The 27314-nt window shown below is 39.2% G+C and overlaps 1 protein-coding gene across 3 annotated transcripts in view; it reads right to left on the minus strand.

The window, feature by feature from the left end:
* Positions 1-4371: 4371 nt before the first annotated feature.
* Positions 4372-27314, minus strand: part of LOC107321044 (clathrin heavy chain 1) — a 32396-nt gene continuing 9453 nt past the window's right edge. Inside the window, exons 6-33 of one of the 3 annotated variants that reach the window (XM_015877540.1) lie at positions 26031-26204; positions 25551-25748; positions 24945-25145; positions 24673-24825; positions 23952-24074; positions 23098-23235; positions 22703-22867; positions 22108-22288; positions 21618-21781; positions 20491-20616; positions 19665-19807; positions 18896-19130; positions 16942-17064; positions 16420-16565; positions 15844-16027; positions 15115-15307; positions 14519-14676; positions 14262-14426; positions 13765-13872; positions 13289-13456; positions 13033-13182; positions 12007-12138; positions 11564-11674; positions 10988-11158; positions 10323-10544; positions 9597-9617; positions 6705-6780; positions 4372-5677 (exon numbers count right to left, since the gene is read on the minus strand). In XM_015877540.1, coding sequence (XP_015733026.1) covers positions 5562-5677; positions 6705-6780; positions 9597-9617; positions 10323-10544; positions 10988-11158; positions 11564-11674; positions 12007-12138; positions 13033-13182; positions 13289-13456; positions 13765-13872; positions 14262-14426; positions 14519-14676; positions 15115-15307; positions 15844-16027; positions 16420-16565; positions 16942-17064; positions 18896-19130; positions 19665-19807; positions 20491-20616; positions 21618-21781; positions 22108-22288; positions 22703-22867; positions 23098-23235; positions 23952-24074; positions 24673-24825; positions 24945-25145; positions 25551-25748; positions 26031-26204 — 4245 coding nt within the window. In that variant the 3' untranslated portion in view covers positions 4372-5561. The remainder of the gene's footprint in view (positions 5678-6704; positions 6781-9596; positions 9618-10322; positions 10545-10987; positions 11159-11563; positions 11675-12006; positions 12139-13032; positions 13183-13288; positions 13457-13764; positions 13873-14261; positions 14427-14518; positions 14677-15114; positions 15308-15843; positions 16028-16419; positions 16566-16941; positions 17065-18895; positions 19131-19664; positions 19808-20490; positions 20617-21617; positions 21782-22107; positions 22289-22702; positions 22868-23097; positions 23236-23951; positions 24075-24672; positions 24826-24944; positions 25146-25550; positions 25749-26030; positions 26205-27314) is intronic. The other 2 variants (XM_015877541.1, XM_015877542.1) reach the window with 2 other exon arrangements.

The raw sequence follows: 27314 nt of genomic DNA on the forward strand, positions 1-27314 counted from the left end.
AAAATTTCTTCACCTCACTAAATAAACAGCGCTACCATCAGAACCATTACAACTCAAACCACTAGAAGTTTCCTCATATGTTATTAATCCACATCACTTAGAGTTTTATAGTACATTAATAAATGTTAGTTCTTTTCAGGTTCTCTGACACAGCAAACAATTCTCTTAGGCATAAAAGATCTTATGTGCAACAGACTTCATTGAGAAATGATCGTATTGAATGTTTGTGAGTCAATGTTTCGCTGGCTTTCAGGTACATGCAGCAGGAACTGTGACTATGAGAAAGATGATACTCTTCTGAAACAACTTGCATCATTCCCACTTGAACACGCATGCAATTACCAAGACTGACTCTCTTGAGAGGCAATTAGAAATCCTTGTTACAAAGAGATTTTGAAGTCTTGATTAAAACCACAGCATACAGGGGGAAAAAAAACAGCAACACCTTTCCACTCCTTGACTCACCGAACCATGCAGGAGAACACTTAACTGAATAAATAAATAAATTCTGACGCATAACAAAGACAGAAAGACCTTCCACTGACTGCATTTCATATTCATTCAAATTTAATACTTACAAAGCTGACAAAATCATCTATTTTAGCTAGAAAGAAAACTGACAGTTTGCACTCCTGAAAGATCTAAAAGGATTCAGATAGAAATGCCTAGACTGAACTATATGCATGCTAACAATTTTACAGCATTTTGATAGGAAAAAGTGAGTCAGGATCTATCCTTACCTTTGGAAATATATCCACAGTAAACATGCAGTATAGAAAAACAAGAAAGCTATACCAGCAAAGGAACTCTTGGAAAGCAGAATGCTTGTTGAAGTAAAAAATGTAAAAGAATTAAAAAAAAACTCCAAGTCCATTAAGCTGGTACACCTGCAGGTTGCTATGGAAGTACTAATTCACTCTGCAAACCATAACCTAATTTGACACCCATGTTACAAAGCAACTCTTGTGTTGTTAATAATTTTTCAGCTTTACATTCCATAACATTTTATCACAGATTCAAGATGACCCAATTTGACTTTGTGGGAACAAGTGAGAGTGAAGCACTCTCGGCATACTCTGCAAAACAGAAGGAGAAATATACTCAGACTGGAAACTGTGACAAGCAAAGCCACAGAGAACACAAAGGCTGAAGAAGTATGGGAAGCATTTCTACAGATAAGAAATATGCTCTATCACAAAGGTTTATGCACATTTTCCAAATTGTTAGTTATGGAAACCTGTAACATGCAATGCTACTTGTTCTAAGGTTTGCCTCAATTTTTTTTCAGTGAAAATTAGATCCACTGGCAACACTGTTTTAATCACACTGTTTCCCAATAGCTAAGTTCCAACCTGCCAATTAAAACATCACAAACACGAGCAAAAACTTCAACCATGCAGAAGCATAAAAAACAGCTTTGCCTAAGCGTATCATATGTTCAAATACAAAAGTTATTTGAATTTCCTTGTCAGTTTTATAGTTGAAGGAACAGAAGAAAATTCAGTTTCACATCTTACAGCCACTACAATCTTTCCTGTATCACCTCCATAATTAGTAATCAATTGGATGGACTTTATCTACCTATATTTTTTCTTATACAATAACATAATTTAAGAACATTTTCTTCTGCTACGCTACCATCTAATTGTACAGTTCTCAAAAAAGAGGGGTGGGAAATAGAAGTTTTGTAAAACACCACAACTTAATTTAGACAGTAAGAAACAGAACTTACCCAGTGATGTCTTCCTCTTCAGTTTCCAGGGCTGGCTTATTTGACTGAACAGAGCAGACAGCAGCAGCTATAAAAGAATTCTGCTTCCAAAAGTAGCTCTTTGACATTCTTCTTTCCCTTTCCTTTTACTTGGTGTTTATACAAAAAGAAACCAGGAACACTTGTAAATGTTAGGGAACAAAGAATATTGGTAAGCGCCAGCTCAGAATGAGCAACTGAACACATGTTGGAATTTTATGCCAAGATAAGCACGTGTCCTTACAGTTATTTAATGAGAGGTCTGTTTCCACCTAGGTCACGAGACATTAGAATGGCTGCAGTGTAATGCTTGTGAATTGTTTGTCATCTGATGCCAGACCCACACTTGCCTAAAGTTTGTCATTTTGGGGAAAATCCCCATAACATCTGAGAAATCACAAAAGCCTGCTTTCTCCAAAATAAATAAATAAAAGTTACTATTTGGCAGTATCACGAGCCTGAGTCTCCAGCAAGTTCTGCACGAACAGTCCATTTTGCATGATAACACTCACAGATTTATGTGCATAAATCCAAGGGACCTGATGGGGTGCATCCACAGGTGCTGAGGAAGCTGGTACAGCTGTGCAGGAGCTCTGCAGAGAGGGACATGGGTGGCCTGGTGGATGACAGATTGACCATGAGCCAGCAGTGTGCCTGCGTGGCCAAAAAGGCCAATGGCATTGTGGGGTGCATTAAAAAGAGTGTGGCTAGCAGGTAGAGGGAGGTGATCCTCCCCCCTACTCTGCCCTTACCAGGGCAGAGGCCTCATCTGGAATATTGTGTCCAGTTCTGGGCTCCCCAGTCCAAAAAAAGACAGGGATCTCTTGGAAAGAGTCCAGCGGAGGGCCACAAAGATGCTGAAGGGCCCAGAGCATCTCTCCTATGAAGAAAGCCTAAGTGAACTGGGTCTGTTAGCCTTGAGAAAAGAAGACTGAGAGGGGACCTGATCCAGGTCTATAAATATCTGAGGTGTGGAGGGCAAAGTGGCAGGGCAAGACTTTTCAGCAGTGTGTGGAGACAGGACAAGGGGAAACAGCCAGAAATTGGAGCACAGGAAGTTCCACAGAAATGAGCGCAACAACTTCTTTACAGTGAGGGTGATGGAGCACTGGAACAGGCTGCCCGGGGGGGTTGTGGAATCTCCTTCTCTAGAGATATTCAATACCCACCTGGATTCCTACCTGTTTTACCTGGTGTAGGGAACCTGCTTTAGCAGGGGGGTTGGACTCAATGATCGATCTCTGGAGGTCCTTTCCAACCCCTACGATTCTGTGATCTCAGCAAAGCCAGTGATTGGAAATTTGGTGCAAATAATGAGTTTCTGAAAAACTTGGATGAACCCTGCAACTTAGTAAACTGGATTAATTCTTCCATTTAGCCCAGTAAATGATGGGCAAGAATTTGTTTCACATTTTAGCTACAGCCACATGGTAACAATTGAGAGTATGCTTCTGGCTGCATTTTAGAATGGAACATGATCAAAGAACTTATAAAAGCCACTATACACGTCAAGACCTTAAGATACCAGGAGACTAACTGATGCACAACTATTTAAGAGAGCTGACAGCCTTGCCCTTATTTCAAACTCAGTCATTCCTGTAATTAGATTTCTAGACTAAAGCAATTAAAGTTTTTCAGGCTAGCTCAGTTCTCTACAGGTCACATGATGTTCTAGTATTTAATCTAGCATTTTACTGTATTCCAACATGAGCTTGTAATCATCACTATGAAGTTGTATTAAATTTTCGATTTGGGGAGAAAACAGTCATACTAATCTTAGAGTTTGTCTTCAATTCCAGCTGCCTCACCCAAACAGCTGTTGACCCACAAGAAACTGCATACAAAATGTAAGCACTGTTTGTCTGGAAAATAGCATGCTATCCAGCTAGCTCCTGCTAAGACTAAGTCTGGATGAAGCACAGATTTGCTTGAAATCATTAGCTGCTCAGTATTTCAAGCTTAGCCACTGAGTGCTGATCAGCACAAAACCAAAGCATTACATCAGCACTTGGAACATTCTGGCCTTCATTAGAAAGGTAGATATCACACCTCTTTGCCATTGTTATCACACAGTACAGCAAGCGAGACAACATAACAGTTAGAATTATGCCAAAATATAGTCTACAGTTAGCGATTTTAAAACATTCCAGGCTGGATGGGGTTTCAAGCAACCTGGTCTAGTGGAAGGTGCCACTGTCTATAGCTGAGGGTTTGAACTCCATGATCTTAAAGGCTCCTTCCAACCAAACCATTCTGTGATTCTATGATTAATTCTGTACTGGTTGGCATTTAAAGATGATTTGCCCCATTCAAGTAGAAAATGATGCAGCTTGCTGCTAAGTTATGATTTTCCAGACGAATGAATGAAGCTACATAAGCATGTGACTGCCTCCTGCAGCATCACCTCTGCACGTGGCAAAGTGTGCTGATGTGTCTGGTGAAGAGACTGCTAGTCCCTTTTAAGTCACTTGCTGAGCCCTCCACATTACGTGCTTTGGCACAAGTTCCCCTTTTTTCTGCCTGGCATCCTTAGTTGTCTGATTAAGATACTTGATGTGGCAGATTACTACTAATAACGAGACCCCACCCCCGAGATATGAAGACTAGAACCACACAATAGATACTGCAGATTTACATTTATAGTTGGACTTTTATAATAATTAAGATTAGCACAAGATTCATAACCATAAATTATACATTGTAATCTAAGTACATAAAATGTTAATGATACAGGTATTTGAAGAGTGACACAAAGTTGTAATACAACCTCATTGGCATTCTCAAAAAAGTGGGTGGTAGACACCACTGATGCTACTGCATTATAGCAGAACTAAATAACTGCATCTTGTTGATTCAGATGGAGCTGACTGCCCATCAGACAAGGTCAGAACATAGCGTGGCAGGAAGCCAACACCAGAACCAATTAAAGGTGCAAATAAAAAGACAGGATCATGTCCTTCCCTACTGCCTCGCTATTTTAGTAATATGCCCCCCCTTCCCAGTTTTGATGCTGTGCTCTTACACCTCTACAACTTTGGCAGGCCATACATACTCCCACATTCACTTTCCACACATAAATGAAGTTTCCCGTAGTACCATTAAATGTCAACAAGTAACATGGTCTCCTCTCGTTAAACAAAAAGGATCTGGGAAATAGTTGCTCTCTGGCATGAGAAGATTTATTTTTAAGTTTCAGATCTACTCCAGAAAATATAGAATAGACTCAAATAGCATCGAACCCCAATGGCACTGTTGTCCAGAAAAGGAAACTTTCCCATTATTCCTCTAAACATTCAGAACACAAATATTAGAAAGCCCATTGTTTTTTCTCTCACATAAGACTGCAAACAAAATGGGGGTAGTCAGATGAATTCATTAAGGAGATGCTTCACCAAATTGTTAACAACTGTGCTACTGCAGTAGCTTTCGCTAAAGCTTTTCAACAACTTTGGTACCAGGCAATTTCCCAGCTACCTTTAGTGGGTTTTGCAAAAGAAAGATAAGCATGCTCTCTTCTCCCTGGCATCAAGCAGTTATTGCTATATGAGTTAGTGAAACAGTGCCTTAACTTCAGACAAGAGTCTCACAATGTCATTAACAAAAGCTGCCTTTCAAAAGTTGAAATGTAAACGGACAGTAATCAATAAATAATAGTAACAGGCATCCTGTTGAAGTCTCCTCACTGAGCAGGGCAGCTAGTGTGTTAAGACAACAGAAGGTCATCTGTGCCTCTAGGACCATTGTACGCTCCTCAGAGAAGTTAAAAAGGGAAGGGAAGAAAGAAGAGAATGAATGTCTGTCAGAGAGCTAGTTACATATTGAAACCATAAACAGGTGGCTGGGTGAATCCTGGTGCTGTGTATCCATACGGAAAGTTTGTCTGGGGAGGTACTGCACTGGGGCCTGCTGTTAACATCAACTGCTGGCCTGGAAAAGCATGAGGGGAAAAAAAAAAAAAAAAAAAAAAAAGAGTTAGTTTGTGTACCCAAGCTTTCCTAATCTTGTCCTATAGTACAGCTAGCTTTATGAGGCTTTTAGCTAAAAATTGGCCACAGTACAAGCACACATTAGCAAGTTACACTATTACTCAACATGCACCAGAGTGGGCTTTTAGGCCATCTGCTCTTGCTACCAGAAAACTAAAAGCAAGACAGAACTCGGATGAAAGAGGAATATCAGCCTGCTTTTGAGGGCACGATAATCATGGCTTATTTTGATTAAACCATATCAAAGGCCAAACTGATACTATCTAAACACCATGCATGGCCAGAAGTGAACAGTAAAGCAATTCAAGGAATTAGTTCAGTCTGTTAAGTCTCAATCTACAGAGTGCTGCAAAAAGTCTGAACACACCTCAACAGGTTTGTCTTCATAACTAAGAGCACACATGCTTCATGCATATGTTAAATATGAAGTTAATGCTTGTATCAGACAGTGAACCATTTACACCCTTCCCTTACCAGACAATTCTAGATGCTTGTTAGCAGAATGCCTCTTCAGAGGGGCTTCTAAAATAGCAGCACACTTGAGAGAGGACAGCTACATTTTTTTTTATTTTTTGGCTGCTTTTGTCTCAATATGAATGAAATAGAAAGCCAGTCTGCCTCTCCACTTGGAAAAGCAGACACATTCCTCTTTGACAGGAACAGTAGGAGGAATTAGCATGCTCTGTAAGTTATTTCTGGAGTTGGGCACACCTTGGTATACACTTCTCCTGTTACTATACTAAAAGCCTACTCCTAAGGTAATGTTCTGAGCCATGTAAGAGAAGTAATTCTTTAGATGTACCATAAAAGTGAGATGTCCCTTCAACTGGCACAGCTTTTCTAGCAGAGACAACCACTCTGCTAGCCTCTGGAAACCAGCTAACTTTGGAGGTAAGTCACTTAAGTTACCTCCACAAAGAGACCAGAGTGACAAAAGGTTATCAATTAAAACCAAGTATTTCACATACCAAATACTATTGGAGTAGGTTCAGTTACTTGTTCCTCTTCTTTTCTTAGGCTTTCAGAAGCATCAAGATTATCCACCTACATTGAAGTGAACAGGAGATGTATGAAGGCCTTGTCTAGGAACTGTACTATTGCATGAGGGTTTTCATGCCTGGTACCTTAGCTATCAAGGAATCCTTTCATTATTGGTCTAGATTGGATACTATGGCTGGGAACACACGAACATGCAAACTGATTCTGCATGTGTGTAAACTTGTCCTCCCAATTTACATTAAGTCTACTGTAATTGCTGTCATGAGTAGCCGAGAAAAACCACCATTACCTTTAAAAGTGCATGGTTTTTCAGAGTGCTGTTCTATTTACTGTTAACTGTCACCCAGAAAACAAGCCAACAGATTGTAGTTCCAAGGATCATTTCAAACGGGCCTAATCTACAGTTACCTATTAACCTGCAAGCTCTCTCAATTTCAAAATGAGCACCCAGATACATGCAAATATTCCAGATCCATTAAGATCTTTGGAACACAGATTTCTAGTTGTAGTTGAGCACTGGTTTAACTGCATTAATATTCACATAGATGCCTCTTGGAAGAAATTCCAGAGCCATCATAGAATGTGTTCAAGTAGTATCAGCTTCCATATAAAACCCAAAGTTGTGAGAAATAAAGCTGTTCATGACAAACTCATTTTCTAAAGTGTTACAATAGCGCAGGAACCCTGAACCTTTAAACTGGGAACAGAATGAAAGGGTGGGAAGAAAAGGCAACAGTACCTTCCTTCTTTCAGGTTTAAAGAGTTACATATTCCATAAGCAAAGCATTGAGAATGAAGGCTGCAAAGTCATACAATCACACTCACACAAATTCATATCCAGATGCAGGCAGTACTAACATCCTGGAAAATATTTCAATTAGCTCAGTCTTTTTTTTTTTTTTTTTTTTTTCCCCAGCTGTTCCTCAGCCTCCTTTCCCACTAAAACAATCACATCCAGTTTGACAAGTGCTGCAGAAGGGGTTTCTAATATACTTCAAAGAGGTTACCTAATCCTTAACAGTTCCCTGAATTTTTGAAGTTTGCTCCTCAATAACTTAAGCAGCCATTCATCTTTAACTCACTCAACATTGTCATAGTTTCAGCTGGGATGGAATTGTTTTCTTCTGAGTGTCTGGTATGATGCTATGTTTTGGTTCTAGGCAAAAAACAATGTTGATAACACACTGATGTTTACAGTTGACTGCTAAGCAGTGTTGTTTAAAGCCAAAGCCATTTTCAATGAAAGGCCCAAGGAGCTTGGAGGGAACAGGATTAGGGCAACTGACTTAAACCGGCCAAAGGGATATTCCATACCATATAACATCAAGAGTTTTGAAGGGGGTGGGAGTGCTGGTACTCTTCTGCTGCTCAAGGGGATAGAAGGGCATTAGCCAGGGGGTGGCGAGCAATTACTTGTGAATCACTTGATATAAACGTATATACGCTTATACAGTCATAACTATTTTCCTTTTTCATATCTTAATAAGTAGTTTAAACCCACTAATTCTAATTTGTTGTTGGTTTGGGGGTTGTTTGTTTGTTTTTTAAAAAAACTTTCTCCTTCATCCCACTGTGAGTGGGGGTAATGAGCAAACAACTGTGTAGTGTTCAGCCATCTGCAGGGTTAAACCACACCAAATTTAGAGCTATTAAACTAACAGCTTTTCAGAATGACACTAAATATTACTGTTATAAATACTATTCCTATTACCATGGGGCAAAGTAATTAAGACCTATCATTTTTAAATGAGGTGTACTGCTGTACTTATGACCAGTAATTCTCACTTCTCCTGGATGAGTCTTTACTCTTTATAGCTCCAAAAGCATTAAAGAAGCTTGGAACAAAAGTTCAGTTACTCCCTCTGCTGGAAAAAAACTGCAAGCATGCTGAGAGCAGATACCTTGAAGAAGGGACAAAAGCAGCAGCTCTTCAGCAGAGGCTAAACATCTTTCTTTCAGGTTTGCTGCCTGAAAGTGAAGTTTTTCAAAAGGTTTCTAAATGAAAGCTATCATACTGTGTGTGCCTAGTTCCTTCTGGGGCACAGGCTAGCCTACGCTTCACATCTTTCTCTTATGCATTAAACCAAAGGAAAGTTCCAGAAAGCATATACGCTCTGCTGACAAACTAATGATTTTGTTTGTACTTTTAAACACGTGACAAAATTTTAGGCATATCACACTCAAAACCCATTCTCTAGTACTATGACTGTAATGAATTCACACTAAATTAGTTCCAATGTAAACCATTTCCACCATGCATTCTTCCATTCCTTCTGGCAAGTTATCCAGTGTTTAGTAAGTGACCGCTTGTAAATCCAACCAGCAATTTAAAAACGCATGATCTTAACTTCAGCCTTGTATGGAAGAATACAAGTGGACTTCTGTGGCAAGTTTTCCTTCAGTAGAATATGAGGATGAGGAGTTTAAGATCTGTGCAAGACTTTCACAGATGCTTCATTTTGCTAGTCAAGCTCACAATGCTTGGGAAACTACAAACTCTAGTAATTTATATTTTCACAAGCAATTTGCACTTAGAACACATTGTGTTATGTGGTAACTGCTTTCATCTTATGAACATCATCCTCCCTGCCACAAGATATTTGTGATATAATAACCAGGATCCCCAACAGTCAAGTCCTCAATCACTTGCTTCCATTTCCCATGGAAAAAAAGGAGCAGAGACTGGTTGGATTTTCAAGTTGCTTGTGAACTGTCATCCTTGTAGCATTAGAAAGTAAACAGAAAGCGAGTTAGAGCTAAATGACACTGCTCTTTTGGCAGAAGCTACAGCTAGATTCCTGTAAAAGAATCCTAGGATACTGAAAGACACAAATGAACAGAGTTTGAAATCAGAGTGTCACCTTATAGAACAGCCCATCGACCTGCAAGAAAATTCAGAGGGGAATTCTTAACATGACTGATTAGAGGCAATCTGAAGCAATCACTTCTAGATTATTGATTTCAGCAAAATTCTTAATTGTGATGATCTAAGCAATCCTGGAGCCTTTTAAGGAAGAATCTTAGTTTAATATGCTAGAACTGTTTGAGACAAGCATTTCAAAACTGCACACAATCAGAATCTCTTCTTTCTCAATTCAGGACTAACTACTGGTGTCAATACTGTACAGATTATACACCTGAAATTCTGTTTTAAATGAAAATTCATTTTCAGCTGTCTACTGTTATGGCTGGTATAGCAACTACGTACTGTAAGTTACATAGAAACTATACTTTCTGTAACAAGAAAAAGCAGTACTTTCATAGTTTTGCCAAATAAAAAAATCATGCCAGTTCTCTCTAGCAAATCTTCAGTTTAATCAGTGATGGAGATGTTCTAAAAAGCAGACCATTGCTTATGTCCCCTCTGTTGAAAGCAGAAGTTAACTACATCTCTTTCAAGTCCCAAACTACCTATTAAGAAGCCTAGCTATTTATCCTGAAGTGACTGGACCCTGAGAAATTCCCAGAGGGTTTAGCATGAGAAATAATAATATTCCAAGTACACGTGAAGAGCTTTACTCAGTTTGTGTAAAACAAATTGTACAGCAAACTAAAAGTATCAATTTCTTAGCCTATGCAATACTCACTTTGGTGAGGTACTCTCTCATCACTTGGATGAAATAAGGCATTGCGAAGTCCATGATATTATGCCTCCATGCCAATTCAAGGACTACATCTGGGTGCAGCAAGTCATAACACGTGAAAAGGCAGGCTGTAAAACACTCCTGCTTGCCTTCTTCCAGGAACCACTGAAGCAGCTTTTCTGCTAGTTCTACATCTTTGGACTCTGCGGCATACTGCATAGCATCCTGCAGAAAAGGAAAACGGTTAAGTTTGACCCTTGCCTGTCAGCTTCTTGCTCTCTGCATTATGTGCATGCTACTACTAGCTGAATGAGTGCAGCATTACACAAAACATGAAGATAGCCTTTCATATCAACACACATGATGTGTAGGAGCTAAGTTACAGTATACGTGCCCAGTTAAGTCCTCTTATTTTCAGTGAAATCTGTACAGATGCCATTGGTAGATACTGAGTACAGGATAACATTATCAAATCTGATTTAAGATATGAATTTGAAACTGCAAGCTATTCTGCTCTAAGATTCTTTCCTTAAATTCTAAGCGAAGGGTTAAGATTTATTAGAACAAACTAAGGATTTGAAAAGAACAGAATTCATTCAATTTCCAGGAGATCTATGCTTCACAGATCAGACTTTTGACAGTTAGGAAGAAAAACTGCATTAACTCACCTTATACAGATGGTCTTTCTTGCATAATTCCACACTCTGCTTCCAGCGGTTGTTACCCTTATACAAGTATGCTGCAATGCGCCTAAATTCAATTAGCTCATGCTTTTCCAGACGTTGAGCCAAAGTTATGTTATCAAAGTTGTCATAGGCATCAATGGAAGCTCTCAAACCCTGTTTGAGAGAGAATTGTTACTCATGCTTCCAGATGGCAGTAGGTGAGCACTACAGAAGATAAACATTCAAGCATGGCTCACAAGTGCTTAGGTTCTTCCAGCTGGATGTTGATGCCGTGGCTGGCTACAGTTGTTTGCCGTGCACATTTCAAGCTTTTGTCTTGAAGGTTGTCTTTAATATAACTGATATCTGCTTCATTTTCAGGTAATCATATTGTAACTCAATCCCCACCCATGCCCCAAAGGATCTGATTCTATAACCCCATTGCTGTTGCACTGCAGAAGATCCCATCTGCTCAAGGGAATCATGCTTTGTCAGCTTGAAAGCAATCAAACTATGTCTTCATTTGTTGAAGAACAAGATGCAGGCCTAAGGAATAATGGCAACTTTTGTGAGGCTTACCTGGTAGTCCTCCTCCTCTGTTAAAAGGTTGTTTAGAGCTTCATTAACGCCTTTATTATTGTGGTTCTGCACTGAACGCAAATAAGGCTTTACTAGAAGCAGCTGATTAACCTGGAATCGAGATATTTTTAATAGAAGATTAGGTATACTTGTTTCAGGAGTACTGAGTGTCAGAATAAATTCCCATTCATTATTAGAAGAGTTTATGCTTACATTCAGGATCCTTCAGAACTGCTAGCATATCATTTTGTGTTGCCAGAAATAAAATCAAATGGCCTCTTAAGCCAGTTATGCTAACTCCTTCTAGTGTTTCCCATATCAAACTAGGATCGGGCTGCTTCTCAGTCTTTTATGCTGAAGGTAAAGCCACCTGACAGACACCAGCCCTTTCTTCCCCAGACAGAGGCTGCACTTCCTGTTTATCCAGTATCTCCCAAACTAACCTTTGAGAAAAAATTGACTGTCCTGGTGTGATCCAGTCTTGGAGATAATACAAGCAGAAGATCATTGATCAGCAGAGGTTTGTAGTCTAAGTAGAACTGCAAGGCTTTGTAATATAGCTCCACATTTGCCACCTGCACAGTTACACAATCATTAGTATTTCAAATGCAAGTAAGCCTAAGTTGCTTAGTTTGGATCACTTAACTCAGCACAAAGTTTATCTGATTCTTAAAAGAGTAATTTTCCTTCTATGAGCCAGAAGCTTGCATTCAGAATTCTTGTTCAATTTTACGAGTGCTCCTTGTGTCACCTGCTTCCAGATGGTAAAGTTGCAACCTACCAGGAGTAGTCCAAACCAACGTGAACTCATCTAATGTTAAGAGATCCTGGTACCAGCAACCTAAGTAGACTTAGAGGTACTGTGACCATGTGTTCAGCTCCTAAAGGCTGTAACCACTGTCTTAACCACTTAATTATGCATATATTTTTTGCCTCAAAACCTGTAAAACCAGTAAGAATAGGTATGCAATCTTGAATCTTATCTAAACTATACATCATCCCACTATTCCCCACTGCATTCATAGGACTGACCAGTCCAGTTCTCCCACTGAAACAGCTGGAAACATCTGCAAAGATCTTTCAAGAATTGTTACACCCACAGATGAAGACAGCACTCAGGTCAAAGAAACTAAGGAGGTTATACCTCCTGCCAGTGATCTATGATCCTGAACAGACCCTGAAAGCACTGTCCTACCTAATGCTACTCAACAGGATGTGAAGCACAACATAAACCAAAGGACACAAGCTTAGAATAACGTGTGTTTATTAAAAAAAAAAACAAAAAACAAAAAAAACCCCTTTGTTTTAACTACAGCAGGAAAACAGGGAAATAGTAGCATAAGCAAGTCTTTCTTTCTAAATGGGGATTCTGTTGTGCAATTTTGCTACAGTTCTGAAAGCATCTTTCAGCACCTCAGTTCAGTTAACTAGTCATACCAGACTGTCCCAGCTGAAAGCAGAACACTTACCTTGGCAATTATGTCTTTAAACTGTCCTTCCTTCCAGGCATCAGTAGGATGATTCATCATAGTAATTACTGCATTGTCATACTCCTCGTATTTGTCATAGAGGAATACAAGTTCTGCCCAGAGATGAGCCTGTTCTGCAGCTCTGAGCACCTGATAAAAGAAGAAAATAGTCAGTCTGATTCACTGACATCTTCCTTTCCTCACTCGTATTCACTATCATCTTCCTAACTTTGCTTGCAATGTAGTTGCTGAATACCTTTGGAATATTAACTCTTGACCAGAAGAGCTCCAGATGTTCCCTCATTTTCTGAGGCTTAAATTTGGAGTATAAGATAGCAAGTTCAGTAAACATTCCCATGTGAGCACGCTCTAGGCCCAAAGCAGCTTCCAGAAGGGCAATCAGTTCTTCAAAGTAGCCACGATCCTGGATATTAAGAAAAATAAGGATTAATTGAAAATTCATGGCCAACTACTTAAAGCTTAATTCAACAAACTTTCCTCCCTGAATTAGTTTCCTAAGACGCTACTCCAGTGAGGTAGTAGAATCGTAAAAGATGTGAAACTGAAAACGACTATCCTTACGTTTACTATAAAAAAAGTTACTCGCAACTGGAAATGGAAAAAATGTATTCAGTTCACTTCTGCAGTCATTAAAGATCAGACTCACTGCTATTTTATTAGCAGATATAAGTAAGCTGTATAAATTTTCTAGGGCATCAACAGTGATCTAACCTGATAGTAACTAATCAGCTCTTCAAGTTCATCAGCATGGATGACTATATGCAAGCCACATATCTGTGCCAAGCGGAATTCTCTTCCATCCACACAGGCAAAACATACCTGCAATGAGAGGTGCAAATAGTGAATGCTTACTTCAGCTCCTCATATCAAAGAACGAAGTTGGTTAACAAAGCCTTACTCAAGGCTTACTCCAGTTCCAAACAGGAATTACTATGACTGTTCTAAAATTAACATCTGTGCCATCCATTTCACAATGTTCTAACTTTATAATCTAGCTTTATAATTCTGGGGAAGTGACAGCTAATAAGATACAGACATGCTCTGTAGCCAGAAACGGTTAGCAAGCCACTACCAGAGATCATTGTAGATGGACATGAATCAACTGTTCTTTAATTCCCACATTACTGACAGAGCAAAGGAGTCCAGTTATGTTCAAAAGCAATACTAAAACACGTTCTATAAACAAAAAACACAAGTTTTAAAGTTACCTCCTTCCAAGTCCTTGTGCTGTTGGCTTTGCGACCACTGTCCACTGCTGCCTGATACTCCCCAAGGTGCACCAAGGTAGATGCCAAGCGAGCAAAGTTAGATACATTGTTATAGAGTAGTTTTGCTGCTTCATACATACCCTCTTCATAACAACGATCACCAACCTGGATTAGAAGTCCAAAGTAAGCAGAGCTAACAGCAAGAGTCAAGTCAGCTAAGCAGCAAGTCAGATGTGGGAACAGTGAACAAGGCATACCTGCTGTATATGGGCATTATTAGGGCTGCTTATAAATTCCTCCAGTTCTGAGAGACGATTAGTTTTTGCAAAGGCAAAAATAAGTTCTGTCTCTACATAAGACTCTCTAGCCTTCTTCCTGGCCATCTGCAAGAACTTGACTAGGTCCTCCCAATTATCTTGAAGAAAGAAAAAATATTTAATGACCTCTATTCAGTTATTCTGTATAGCTCCCCTTGCCCATGTTAGGAGTTAGGAACAGTTCTCACTACAATATCCCATGATACTAAACAAACCGCACTTGAGATAAGTTATTCCCCACTAAACAACGGGCCACTTTCATGCAGCCATCAATTCTGCCATCAATACAGCTAAATCGATACACTATACTTGGCTGTGACTAGGCCATAACTTCTAAATTATCTCTACTACATCACAGAAACCTTTGTGTAATACAGACAAGCTTTTTGACAGGAATCTCACTAATCCATAGTTTAGCTCATCCAACTTACCCTGAAACATAATTTGCAAATCTCAAGAATCCTCACTGCTTAAGGCAGATGGAATGACCCAATTCATACCTTAGCATTTTTAACTTTAAGGATGATTTGGCTTACCGTTTCTATTTGCTGCTTGAACAACTTCCATGTAGGCAGATGGATCATCTGCCTTTATATAGGAGTCAATGGCTTCTTTCACCAAGTCTTTCTGCAACTGTGCTTTGGCAAGCTGGCTCCATACAGCTGGCTCATTACATCTCTCTGCAAATTCATAAGCACGGTCTAAATTCCCAATGTACTCAATCAGCACCTGTTTGAAGTCAAAGTTGCAAGTTAAAAGAAAATTTAAAAATTTAAAAAAAAAATCAAAGCCTTACATTGTCCTTCAAGTATACAGGTTGTTTTAAGCAAACAATGCAAAGTTCACTGCTTTTAGAAAAAGCTGTTTCTATCTAGTAAAGTAGAGACAGCAAGAATCAGTATGCTGGCCTGAAGATAACACATGATAGTATTCAATTTTCCTACCCCCTTCAGGTGTAAGGTTCTCAGGTACCCACTGAGAATCAAACACAGCACACACACAAGAAAGTAGCACAACACAAAAACATTCTTAATTACTTTTAGCAGATATGCATCTGAGATTATTACTTTGAACTTGTTCTGCTATTCTTTGCACATATTTGCAAATATTCCCACTTCTCCTTACAATCTGTTATAATATAGGAACCATACTGTTACATCTCAGAGATTTAAGTTACAGTTGCTCTGGGAGGATCAATAACAATATACTTCTTCCCATTCTTTCTATTGCTAGCATTCTACAACTTCATGAAGTAATCACCTCACCTGAACTGCTGAAGTATTAACATCAAATTTCCTGAATATAGCAAAGGCTTCTTCATACAGCTCATTACTGATGGCAATGTTTGCAATATCTGGGGCATCATAGTTATCCAGTCGATTAATGTATTCCATTACACGAGTGCGATCAGCCTTAATGGCAGTCAGGATCAGCAGATTCTGGAGATTCCTTTGGTGAACAAAAGGCATAGGCAGTGCATAGCACATTCTTAAGTGACACGTATTGTACATGCAACAAAAGTTACATGCAGCTGCTTGCCGTTGATAGTAACAATCTTTCATCCCCAGACTGATGATTATCAATATTTGCCTTGCAAGAGAAATGGCTTGCCAGCCCTGGTGCTGTTTTCTTTCAACACATCATTTCAAATTGAATAGCATGAGCAAGCTCTCTATGTAAAACATATAATGCCTCAAATTCTGCTTTTTCACTTGACAATTCACATTTAGGAGTGTTTAAGTCTTAGATCCAAGAAACCCACAAATAACTTGGATTATTTCACAACCTAAACATACATACTATATGTGCTAAATTTGCAGGGGGAAAAGCTCTCTTCTTACCTGTGTTCACTGAATACAGAATTATCCAAGACAATTTTTTCCAGTAACTCAATCAATTCATTTGGCAGGTCTGCAGTCATGAAAGCTTTCACAGTGACAGAAACCTCCTCAGGATCCTGTGTCTCTGATAAAGCTGTTTGGACAACCTGGATTTGAAGGTGGGAGAGTATAAAGTCTTTCCCAAATGAGATTCTTACTAACTTATTTCAGTGAGCAACAAAGTAAGGTTTCAGAACTGTCATCCTCAGCAAGAAAGAGCTACTTCTGAAGTGGATATGGCTACTAAAGTCACATTTTCAGAGTGCATAGAGAGCAAATGTACTAGAGGCACGTCATTCGATAGGACAGAACAGTATCTTACTGAGTTTCCTGACCACGATGTTCTGAGCTAATACCTGACACTCAAACTCTCAAACTTCTGTACACTTGAGATGAGGCCTCAGGGAACCTAGTGGGAGAAGATGGTTTCATAGTGGGCCTCAGTAATTCTTATACTGACAAAGCCTGTCCTTTGCAACGTACCTGGTCAATAAGCTGGCGCCTGAATGGGTTGTTTTCTTCTAGAACATTTGCCCAGAGTTCAGGGTCCTTCCTGCGTACTAGATAACGAGCCTCACTCTTAAATAGTGAGTTCTCATTGCATACCTGAAGGAGAAGATGCTAATATTAGAAGTAATATTGTGATACTTAACCTCAAGTCAGGTTTAACTAGCTATGAGTCAGACATTCTAAAAGACTGACTAGAACTAGCTGCTGATCAATGCTAATGCCACAAAGTTCTTACCCAACCTTTGATCTGGAAGGCACATGGAGAACATGGAGAAGGTCTCCAGAAGAATTTCTATAGCTTCTCTTGGTTTTGCCGGACATACAAATACTGTGACAGTGGCTTCACAGTAACTATCTGCTTCTGTTTGAAGACCTGCAGAAGCCTGAAGAACTTTAAAATTTAAATCTAGAAAGGGAGTCACTTACTTGGGCAGTGATTATAGTGAGTTGAGAAATGTTGTTTGTGTTTAAAACCAGAAATAGGTTACATATTTGGTGTCATTAGTTTTACCCTAGAAATGTTCACAGTAGCAAGTGGCTTGGTTTCCCTTGTTAAAATGTGAATAAATGAGGGATTTCCTACAGAAATGCAACAAGTAGCAATTAATCATAATCCTATTAGTGTCACTAGTTTATATTCCCAGCTAGAAAAGTAGAAACCTGAAGGCCTATTCACTATCTTCTACCAACTGGTCATATTTTGTTGGTACCAGAATTAGCTCCTTAAATTTCAAGTACTTTGCTGTAAGAAAATGAGTGGTAGTTCACTTTTATTTTTCAGTATACATTTATGAGTTGCCTAGTTACAGGATTTGAGCCTTTATCCAGGAGAGAGCAATGTTTGATATCTAGTTCTTACAGAAGGAAGAGCTTTCATACATATCCAGAAAGTTAAAACTTATCCAAGCAATATTTCCTATCAAAACAATTCAAGAGCCACCTTTGTATCCTCAAGTAAAAAACAAGCTGAATACAGCCAGCTACACATTTTAACTTCACAGATACAGAGAAGGAGATACAGAGAAGGTATCACTTCAAAAATGGTTGTTTCAGACAGGGAAGTTCTCTCTTTTCAGAGAATGACTAGATAATACCACCATTGTAACTGCCACAGTATAAGTCCTGTCCAGGAATAATGTTTACTTCCTTTTTTAAACAGGGTAAAAACAAGCCAGTTCTTACCCCTACACAGCTGACAATCTTTGCACGTAATATCATAGAAGTGCAGGTAGGAGAATGCTTTCTTTCATAGCAGACACTAGTTCCAGCGCTCAGTACGAGACACTACCTGTCTGGAGAACCATATGAATTTCATTTGATCCTGAACTTTAAGGGAGGTTTGAAGGATCAGTAAGTTTTAGACAGGAGAGAAATGCTATCTGAACTGGTCCTTGCAGTTCAACAGTCAACATTTATTTTTCCTCGTTCTAGCTCTCTGTGAGCAGCTCTCTATGGGTCAACCACAGCAAAGGAAAACTACATCCCCCTTACTAGTTTCAAACTGAAATTTCAGGGAAATTCTTCTTCCTCCCGTAGTGTTAAATTAGGTAGCAACTTATCCCTTCTGCAGATCAAGTGCTCAAGGCTCAAAACAATCAAGCAACACCCCCTAAAGGTAACAAAGATTTAACAGCTGTCATACTTATCATCTGGGCCCAGCAAACTTGATCTAATTTTGAGCAGTCTGTGGATGAAAAACATGAATGGTGCCTTAAATCTATAATTACATAATTTTAGCTAGGACATAGAGCATTATAGTTCCTTGTTATGATGTTACTGTCTCCATGCAGAAGAATCATGTCTACCTCAAATCCTGAGTGAGACTGCAAGACAGGATTCTGCAAACGTTAGACAAGTAGCTAATTCAGCTTCCACTTCAGGCAGCAAGAACATTCTTTAACATGTTCATAAATGCAGTTTTGCTAACCTTTATGAGTTCCAGATCACACTGGCCCCTCTCATATGCAACACAGGCCAGATGAGGGTCTCTCTTTTCACAGTATTTGCCAACTACACGACTGTCATAGTATGGATTCTCACGAAGAAACCGCTCTGGATTATTATTACTGTCAATGTAGATTTTGGCCAAGGCATTATGAGTCGCAGGTTCTTCAGAGCCTTCATGAATCCTTGATTCAAGCCACGGCAACAGCAGTTTAAGCCTTTGAAGAAGCAAACATTTGAGGTTTGTAAGTTGGACTGAGGAAGCCTGACAGGTATCAACTAATATCTAGCCACATCTGATCTTTAATTAAACATAAGAGAAGTCTGCAGGTGCCACTGAGTATTGTCATCTTTCTTTTCAACTTCTATTAAGTGGTTCTTAACACTTAATCTTTTTTTTTCTTCATTTTACAGGTACTATAAACTAATTAGACAAGGTGCTGTGTGCCAAAAGTCACACTGTGAAGACAATTTTGTCTAGATTTACTCCAAAGGCACACCTCATAGATAGCTGTACAATAAATTTAGAGTTCAAATGCTGTATTATTCATCATGCATTGCTGTTGGGCATTCCTACATTGTTCAAACAACCAAGAGACTTGCTAGCAAATCTAAGCTGTTTTTCTGTAACGATACACACACACACAAAACAAACAGGAATATTAAATCATTAAAAAAAGCTGCATCCAACCTGGGTATATACCCAGGTCAGGAAAGCCTGTGAATGGTGTTTATAGGTGTATTTTCATTACCGATTTCTTTTTTCAACTTCAGCCACCAGCTCATCTGTTGAGAACTGTCCTCTAACCACCATAATCAAGTTCTTAATGACATCTTCAGAACAATCCACATCAAGAAGCCCTCCAACCACTGCTGGTATGCGGCTGGGGTTCACCTAGAATAAGCCACCACTGTTAAAATCAGTTATTAGCACTACTAACAACTCATCCCCAGTCTTCCACACAAAGTTCTAGTTAAAATTTTAAACTATGCCTTAAGAGCAGTGAATTTTAAGTTACTAATGTATTAGTTACATGAATTCTAGAAAAACTCTGATCAATAAAAACCAACTGCGTAAGAAGTGTGAGCATGAAATATGCAGCCAGATCTGCTTTAATTTTGGGTTTGTTTAGCTTGGAGAAGAGAAGGTAATGGGAAGACCTCGTTGCATCCTTTCAGTACCTGAAGGGAGATTACAAGTAGGAGGGGGACACACCTTTTACATGGTCTGATAGTGATAGGACAAAGGAGAATGGCTTTAAACTAATCGAGGGGAGATTTAGGTTAGATGTTAGGAAGACATTTTTTATTCAGTGGACGTTGAGGCGCTGGAACAGGTTGCCCAGAAAGGCAGTGGATGTCCCACTTCTGGAGGCATTCAAGGCCATGTTGGATGGGATCCTGGACAGTCTGATCCAGTGGGTTGCAACCCCGCTGATGCTAGAGGAGTTGGAACTAGGTGATCTTTAAAGTCCCCTCCAACCTAAGCCATTCTATAATTCCACGATTAATAAACCAAAACATTAAATTTCTCAGAAGGAAGGAAAGAGCAAGTGCTTAAAAGTGCATTCTCCTTACCTTCTGTACATAGATCTCTATATACTTCTGCAGGCTATTGCGGTATAAGTAGAGCACCAGGTCATGAACAAAGTCAAATCGATCACAGACAATGATCAGAGGAAGCTGGTCTGTCAGCTTTGCCTCCTATATTTTGTGTGGGGGAAAAAAAAAAAAAGTGAGAAAAACAAACATTCACCATTTGTTAAAGCATTTTCAAAGCAGTATAGCATAATGGAGTTGTTCCAGCACTAGAAATCACAAAACATTCAAATTTAAGACTGCCAAGCAAACAATAAACTTCAAAAGCAAATTAACCACTATGAAAAAAAATCACATGGTCAATCTAGCAATTGAGTTTAAAATTTAAGCTCTTCAACTGTCTACATATTAGGGCTACATCCCTAGCTTCAGCAGGACTATCTATTCACATATCCATTCAGAAGACCATTACTGGGCCAAGAACTTCATATAAAAATTAAAAGGCATTAAAATCCCACTTTATCAGTCACAAAGTTCGCAAAGCATTATGACAGTTGACTCCTGTTTTACTAAGCTTTGTCAAATCAATGCCTTTGCTAAAGTTTCAGGTGAATACGTCAGCATGTTACTTCCTTCTGCCAACACTGATCCGCCTACCATTAGGTGAAAATAGCTTGTTCAACTTGATATTTGTACACCAATTGAGGGAGGAGACTGGTGGGACTGAGGTGCTTTCACAGCTCAAGACACTGGAGCTGTGTCTAGACTAGCAAGCAAAAGGTATGAAGGCTGGCATGCAACAGTCCAGCTGTTTAAATGGACAGGTTTTGGATCATGCCAATACAAAAGCATGAAAGCAACTGATGAGGGAACAATATGTGGGCATGAGGGAAGGTTGATGGATGGACTAGATGATCTTTCTGGTCTTTTCCAACCTTACTGATTCTATGGCTCTATGATAAGGGTTAATTTTAGAGGAACTGTGGTTTTTCCAGAGATAGCCCAGAAGGAGCTTCTGTATGCCTGGAAAAAGACTGGATTCCCATTCTACTTACATAGACTATTTATGGCCATGTCAGCTAAAACTTGAGTTGTTAGTATCCTACCTTTAAAAGGCTTAAGTTCTGCTACTCTACAGAGATTGATTTGTTGGACAGAGAATTTACCTTCAGAAAGTTCTTCACCCGTTCTGGGTTATAGCAGTTACTTTCACGGCAAATTCTTTCTACTTCCTTTATCTGACCAGTCTTGCAAGCTGCCTGGATATACTTGAAGTGAACATCTGGATCCTGGCTGAAGTTTACAATGGAACCCAAGAAATAGAACAGTCCTAGAAAGAGTTACATTTTTAATACAGTTAGAAGGACAGGTGGATAAGTGCAGACTTATGAACTTCATCTTATAACTTAGTTCAACATTGCTGAGAGTAGTTTTCATTTAACTGCAAGAAAACCAGCTTTGTGGGTTTTTATCTCTTCCTTCCAGATTTCCCTTTCTCTCAGAGAGGATTTAAAAAAACTTTCTAGAACAAAATTATCCCAAGAATGCACTTGAATAAACACATCCTAGGATCCAGTCAAGTGAAAGCATCTTTCCCATAAAAGCTGGGGTCCTTAATATCTGCTTCCAAAGAAGCTCTTCCTTTTAGTACTGTACCTTCATAGCTTTTGAAAGATTCAAAAAGCTCCACAAGAGACTGGGTGCCAAGCTGCTCATGGTACTTAGAAGCAACCTGTACACAGAGCTGTAGGTTTTGCCTAATGTTGGCTGATAGCATAGCACGCAAGCATTCTACAGAGTCTTCAACAGAGAGAGAGCCAAAGAAATTCACAAGCCACTGTGAAGAGAAAGAAGCTTTACTCAGTAAGTTATAGAGGATTCAGGCAATTTTTAAAAATGTAACAATTAGCCAGTTTCTACCCCAGCTACTGTAGGTAAATCTTTCACACACTAAGACCAAAGACTTGAAATGAAACAGACTAACAGACACATCATTTACAACTAAAGCAAAAAAGCAGCTTGGAAGATCTGAAACACCCACACAGGAAACTGAGGGCAAACTTAAGCCATCAAAAGTATAGACTGAGGTCTAACAATTAATTGGATAAATGTTATTGAGTTACAGTTACACATGCTGCTTAGCTACCTATAAAACTTCTTAAAGCTGCTGCAGGAATTTTAGTAACTACTGAAGTGATAAGCAGTGACACTTCACCTACAGAACCTCATGTTTTCACTTGCACAGACTTACCTCAGGATTCAAGAGATGAGTATGAACAACAGCACGTTTAATATCATAAAGATCAGTGTAGTGTTCCAAAGCTCGCTGGAGCAAGCCTGCCTTTTCACATAACTGGGCAATATGAGCACGATCATAGTGTGTAAACATTTGGTTTCCAAGGATGGCATCTGCAACCTAGGAGATTAGATTTCATATGTAGGCTGTGAGAAAACCACAATTGCTCACACTAAAAGTTGTTGAAAAAACATAGCAGTGACGCACACATAGTCTTTCATTTTGGTAAAACATATGTAGACATCAGTTTCAGACATCAGGTTGTTTTAAGAACTTCAAATGCAGAATATTAGCACAAGCCTTCTGATTTTTCTCCTTCATTTTTGGAAGAACTAGGTTAAGAGCCTTACCTGTGGGGCATGAATCAAATTCATTTCCAGCAGACGAGTCTGAAGGTGGCCTTCTGCTGGGCGGTTATTTTTCAAAGCATCCAACAGAAAGGATGTGCATTGCTGAATAAGGCTGCTCTCCATGAACACATCCACAATCTGTTGAGAATTATCAAGTTAGAAAAGGGAGTCTGTATATACGTTTTATGTTTACCTGTACACACTAATAGCCTGTCTAGAAAGGCAGCTCATCCCAGGACTTAATATGCTATAGTTACTTTTTTAATCATAAGATACTAAAGATGACAAAAATTTTACACTTCCTTTTTCTCTAGAACTTAAGGTGTGCATTACTTTGACCTATTATGCCAGATCTTGTCACCAACTATTTAGTTTTAACAAAGCAAGCAAAGCCCATCCCTTCTCTTCTGGAAAAAAACGTTAATCCTTTTTTTAAATAACTTATTTAATAACAGAAGTTGTTGCCTAATGATTTAATCACAAGTGGCCTCTGTGAGCCAGTGTTCATTTTAGGTTTGTCTATTTGCTCATCTTCCTATAAATCCTCTGCTACGGTACGAGTTCTCGTACACTCTGTTAGAGTGAGCAGAAGGAACTTTCTAAACTGACAGTAACATTTTTCATTGCTTAGACTAAGACTGTGGTAGACTCAGGATCAAGATTAATGTAATAAGCCAGCTTGCACAAGAACTTTAGAAAAACACTTGCCTCTAATGGAAACCAAACTTGACTAGTTTAGTCCCTTTTCAAAACAAACCAACTAAAGATCTGAACTGGCCTTACCAGTCCCCAAGATGGTACTATGCTATTACCTCTGTCTAGAAAGAGACCAGTGCTCTTGTTGTAGGCATCACCTGGTTAATGTTAGCCAGTGGCTCCTCATCCTGTACCAGCATCTGAGCAAACTGCAGGCCCTGCTCAGGACTGACTCTCATCACAGTTCTCAGCAAGAAGATCCAGTCTGGGGTATAGCCAACCTAGAGATTTCAGAAACAGTCATGCATGTCAGGAAGAATTAAATATTTTAAGCCTTCAAAATCGGTAGTGTGCTACGAGCCACAATGCAGCTTGTCATGCCCATTCTCCATCTCCCAAGAATTCCCAGACAAAAGTGTTGTTTGCACATTAACACAAACTCATTATTTGCTTATTCAGTAACTGAACTTATTCTAGAACAATTTTCTTGTTGGCTCACAAAATTAGTAGAAACAAACCAGGAGTCTCAAGGCATTATAGTACACAGTCCTAAATTTTTAAGTGCACATCACACAAACTACTTTGTAATTCTGACAAAATAAAAATAAAAATCCCTGCCTTAAAGATTTAGGAAGAGTCATTTTTTATGATAAGTTTAAGCCAGTTCATAATTTGATAGTATACAGAACTCTGGAGGTTCTGATTTTAACTCTCATAGACCATATCATTAGACCTTAGTTACATACTACGAATCCTGATATTTCTTAATCTTTGCTACTTATCCTGTTTTTGAGTAAGAGAAATCAAATTTGATGTATTTTGAGAATGTACACGTTAAGCATAAGATAGAGTCTAGCAGCTTGTGATAAGCACCTTTACCTTTTTAGCATACAGTACTATCTTCTGGAATTGACCAGTTTCAGCAAAGCACTGAATCACTTTGTTTGGCACATTAGCACGAAGATAGACACTGAGTGCAAGGGTTGGATCAGCTGTCTTCACCAAGTCTCCCAGCTCCTCTGAACACTCCAGCTGAAGGCAAGTGATATTTTGTCAAGCACAAGTATTCATATGTGTAGTATGAACAAAAGAGCTATTCACACAATTCTGCTGCCTTGTAGCAGTTAAGTCAGTATCAAGATCAAGCCTACCTTGTCTTCCTTCAGCCATTTCTCCAGAAGCTGCTTGCGGCCTTGTTGCAGAACAGGTCGACAGAGCTCTAGAGACTCATACTTGTTCAGCTGTCCTTGATCAAGCAATATTCCAAAGTACTGGAGCAGGGGAGAGGCATGGCCTGGCTGAGCTGGCACACTCTGAAACTTCCTGATTGTGTCACTGGTACGTAGAATTCCCTGTAAAGGCACATGATACAGAGAAGTAACATTTAATCTGTGAAAGCTGAATAGCATTAGAGGAAAAAACAACAACAACAAAAAACCAAAGCAGGTGTTAAGATCAGCTATACACCAAAGAATTTATTCTTAATCTTTCAGGATAGAGATTTTAATCGATCCTAAACCAAATATCTTCTAGCAAGAAGTCAACAGCAAAGTCAAGACTATGTTGGAAAAAGTATGGCAGATGCTCCTTGATGGTATACAGGAGAATATATTAGACAGAACAATTAAGTGAACTAGAATTTAGGTTAGTATTGAAGCATTTTAGCTCTTCAGTTCTGGAGTGAAAGTGACCCAAGCAAGTCAACTAAGCTAAGGCAATCCAGATGGCTTCTAACCTGTACCCTTAGAATAACTCACCTTTGGTGCAGATGCAGCTACTTTAGCAGCATCCGCATAGCTTCCTTGAGCAAACAGTGCATTAAACTTTCTGGCAAATAATTCCTCTGCACCAGCAAGATTACTACGTATAGCCATACGCAAACCCAAGTCAGGATTCTGGAGAACGTTTGTGGCATAGTTCACAATGTTGTCTTCCTCAACACATACAGAAAGCACCTGAAAAGGATAAAAGGCATATCTAAGAATTACTGTCCTTTCCACAGCTACTGTAAATAACACAACTGAACATCTATTCAGCCTGACAGTGAAGCAGCAGCATTATACAAAAAGGAAACAACTCAGTTTCTCCTTCTTAAGCAGTCTGTTAAAAAAATGAATAAAAATCAAGTAGTTACTTGATCCCTTCAACTATGTTCGTTGCATCAAGTCATTCATCAGGTTTACTTACATCTCATCTCAGCCTTGTAAGACTCAAAAACAGACTGCTGGATTAGTTACCTGTCCTTTTTTGTTGACACCAATAATGCCTGAGGTAGGTTCATGAGAAGCTGTGACGAAAATAGTGTCAGCACTAATGCGGTTCATGTAGATGCAAACTCCAGACTCCAAATCATACATATGAATATATCCATACTTTGTGATCAGGTAGATAACACCATGCTTAATTCCAATCTGTGAAAAGATAATATTTAACTAGTATAGACTAATGGTGACAATTAAAACTGATCTAGTAAAGGTGTATGTTTGGTGGCCCTGCTAGGCAGGGGGGTTGGAACTACATGATCCTTGAGGTCCCTTCCAACCCGGTTCATTCTGTGATTCTGTGAAAACAACTGCCTTTAGCCTAGTCACAAGACAGTCCTGCAGTGACATGCCTTTGCATTAACACTAGGAACAAATACAGCTTCAGGCTTCTTCATTACAAATTCAGAGTGATGGATAGCTTTGCTGGCCATTCAGAGCCATACCTCCACTGAGCATAGGCTGAAGGAAAATTAAGATTCATGCGCAGCAAAGGATGAGCACTTTGGGCATAATCAGTATTCAGGTCGGATATGCCAGTACAAGTTTCTTTTCAGAAATCTCGTGTGATAATCCCACGCTTTTATAGCAAGGACTGACAAAAGCACTAGCAGAACCTAAACCAGTCTCAGCCGCTGAGGACTACTGTTTAGCTGTCAAGTCTCAAAGCCAAGGAGGCTTTCAAGCCAAGACTGTATTTAGACTGAAGTATTTCCACATTGGACCAAGTCCTCAGAGCCCACAAAGCCTGTCACACATACAGTTTGCATTGTTTACCTCAGTTTGTTAAGACTTCTCTTGTTTCATTCACAAAGCAGGTCTAGGACTGGACAGCAGTTGCATGCTCCCAGATGGTTTGTTTTTCATATGCTAAGTGAAGTTTGGTCTGTTAAAGTAACTAGTCATGTTCTTTTCCTAAAAAATTTCCCTTAAGATATTACTAAGGTATCTTTTTTCTGTGTTGCTACTACAGGAGGTAGACTAATATAGGGCTCTCCATTCCATTTGTCTTATGACATTTACTGTAGATGAAATGCCACTTCCACAATCAGTTACCTCAAGCACTGTAACACTCATATCTAAAACCCTGACCATCAATAGACAATTCAATAGCCTTTAAAAAAAAAAAAAAAAAAAAAGCAGAATTATCCTGCTATCAACAAGTGTTATCAGATTAGACAAGAACTATGAGTACTATTATTCTGACAAACTGCTTCCAATACTTGGTATCTAGTTGCTTTCAGACTGCTGTTATTAAGA

The sequence above is a fragment of the Coturnix japonica genome, chromosome 15, assembly GCF_001577835.2.
Source record: "Coturnix japonica isolate 7356 chromosome 15, Coturnix japonica 2.1, whole genome shotgun sequence".
NCBI lineage: Eukaryota > Metazoa > Chordata > Aves > Galliformes > Phasianidae > Coturnix > Coturnix japonica.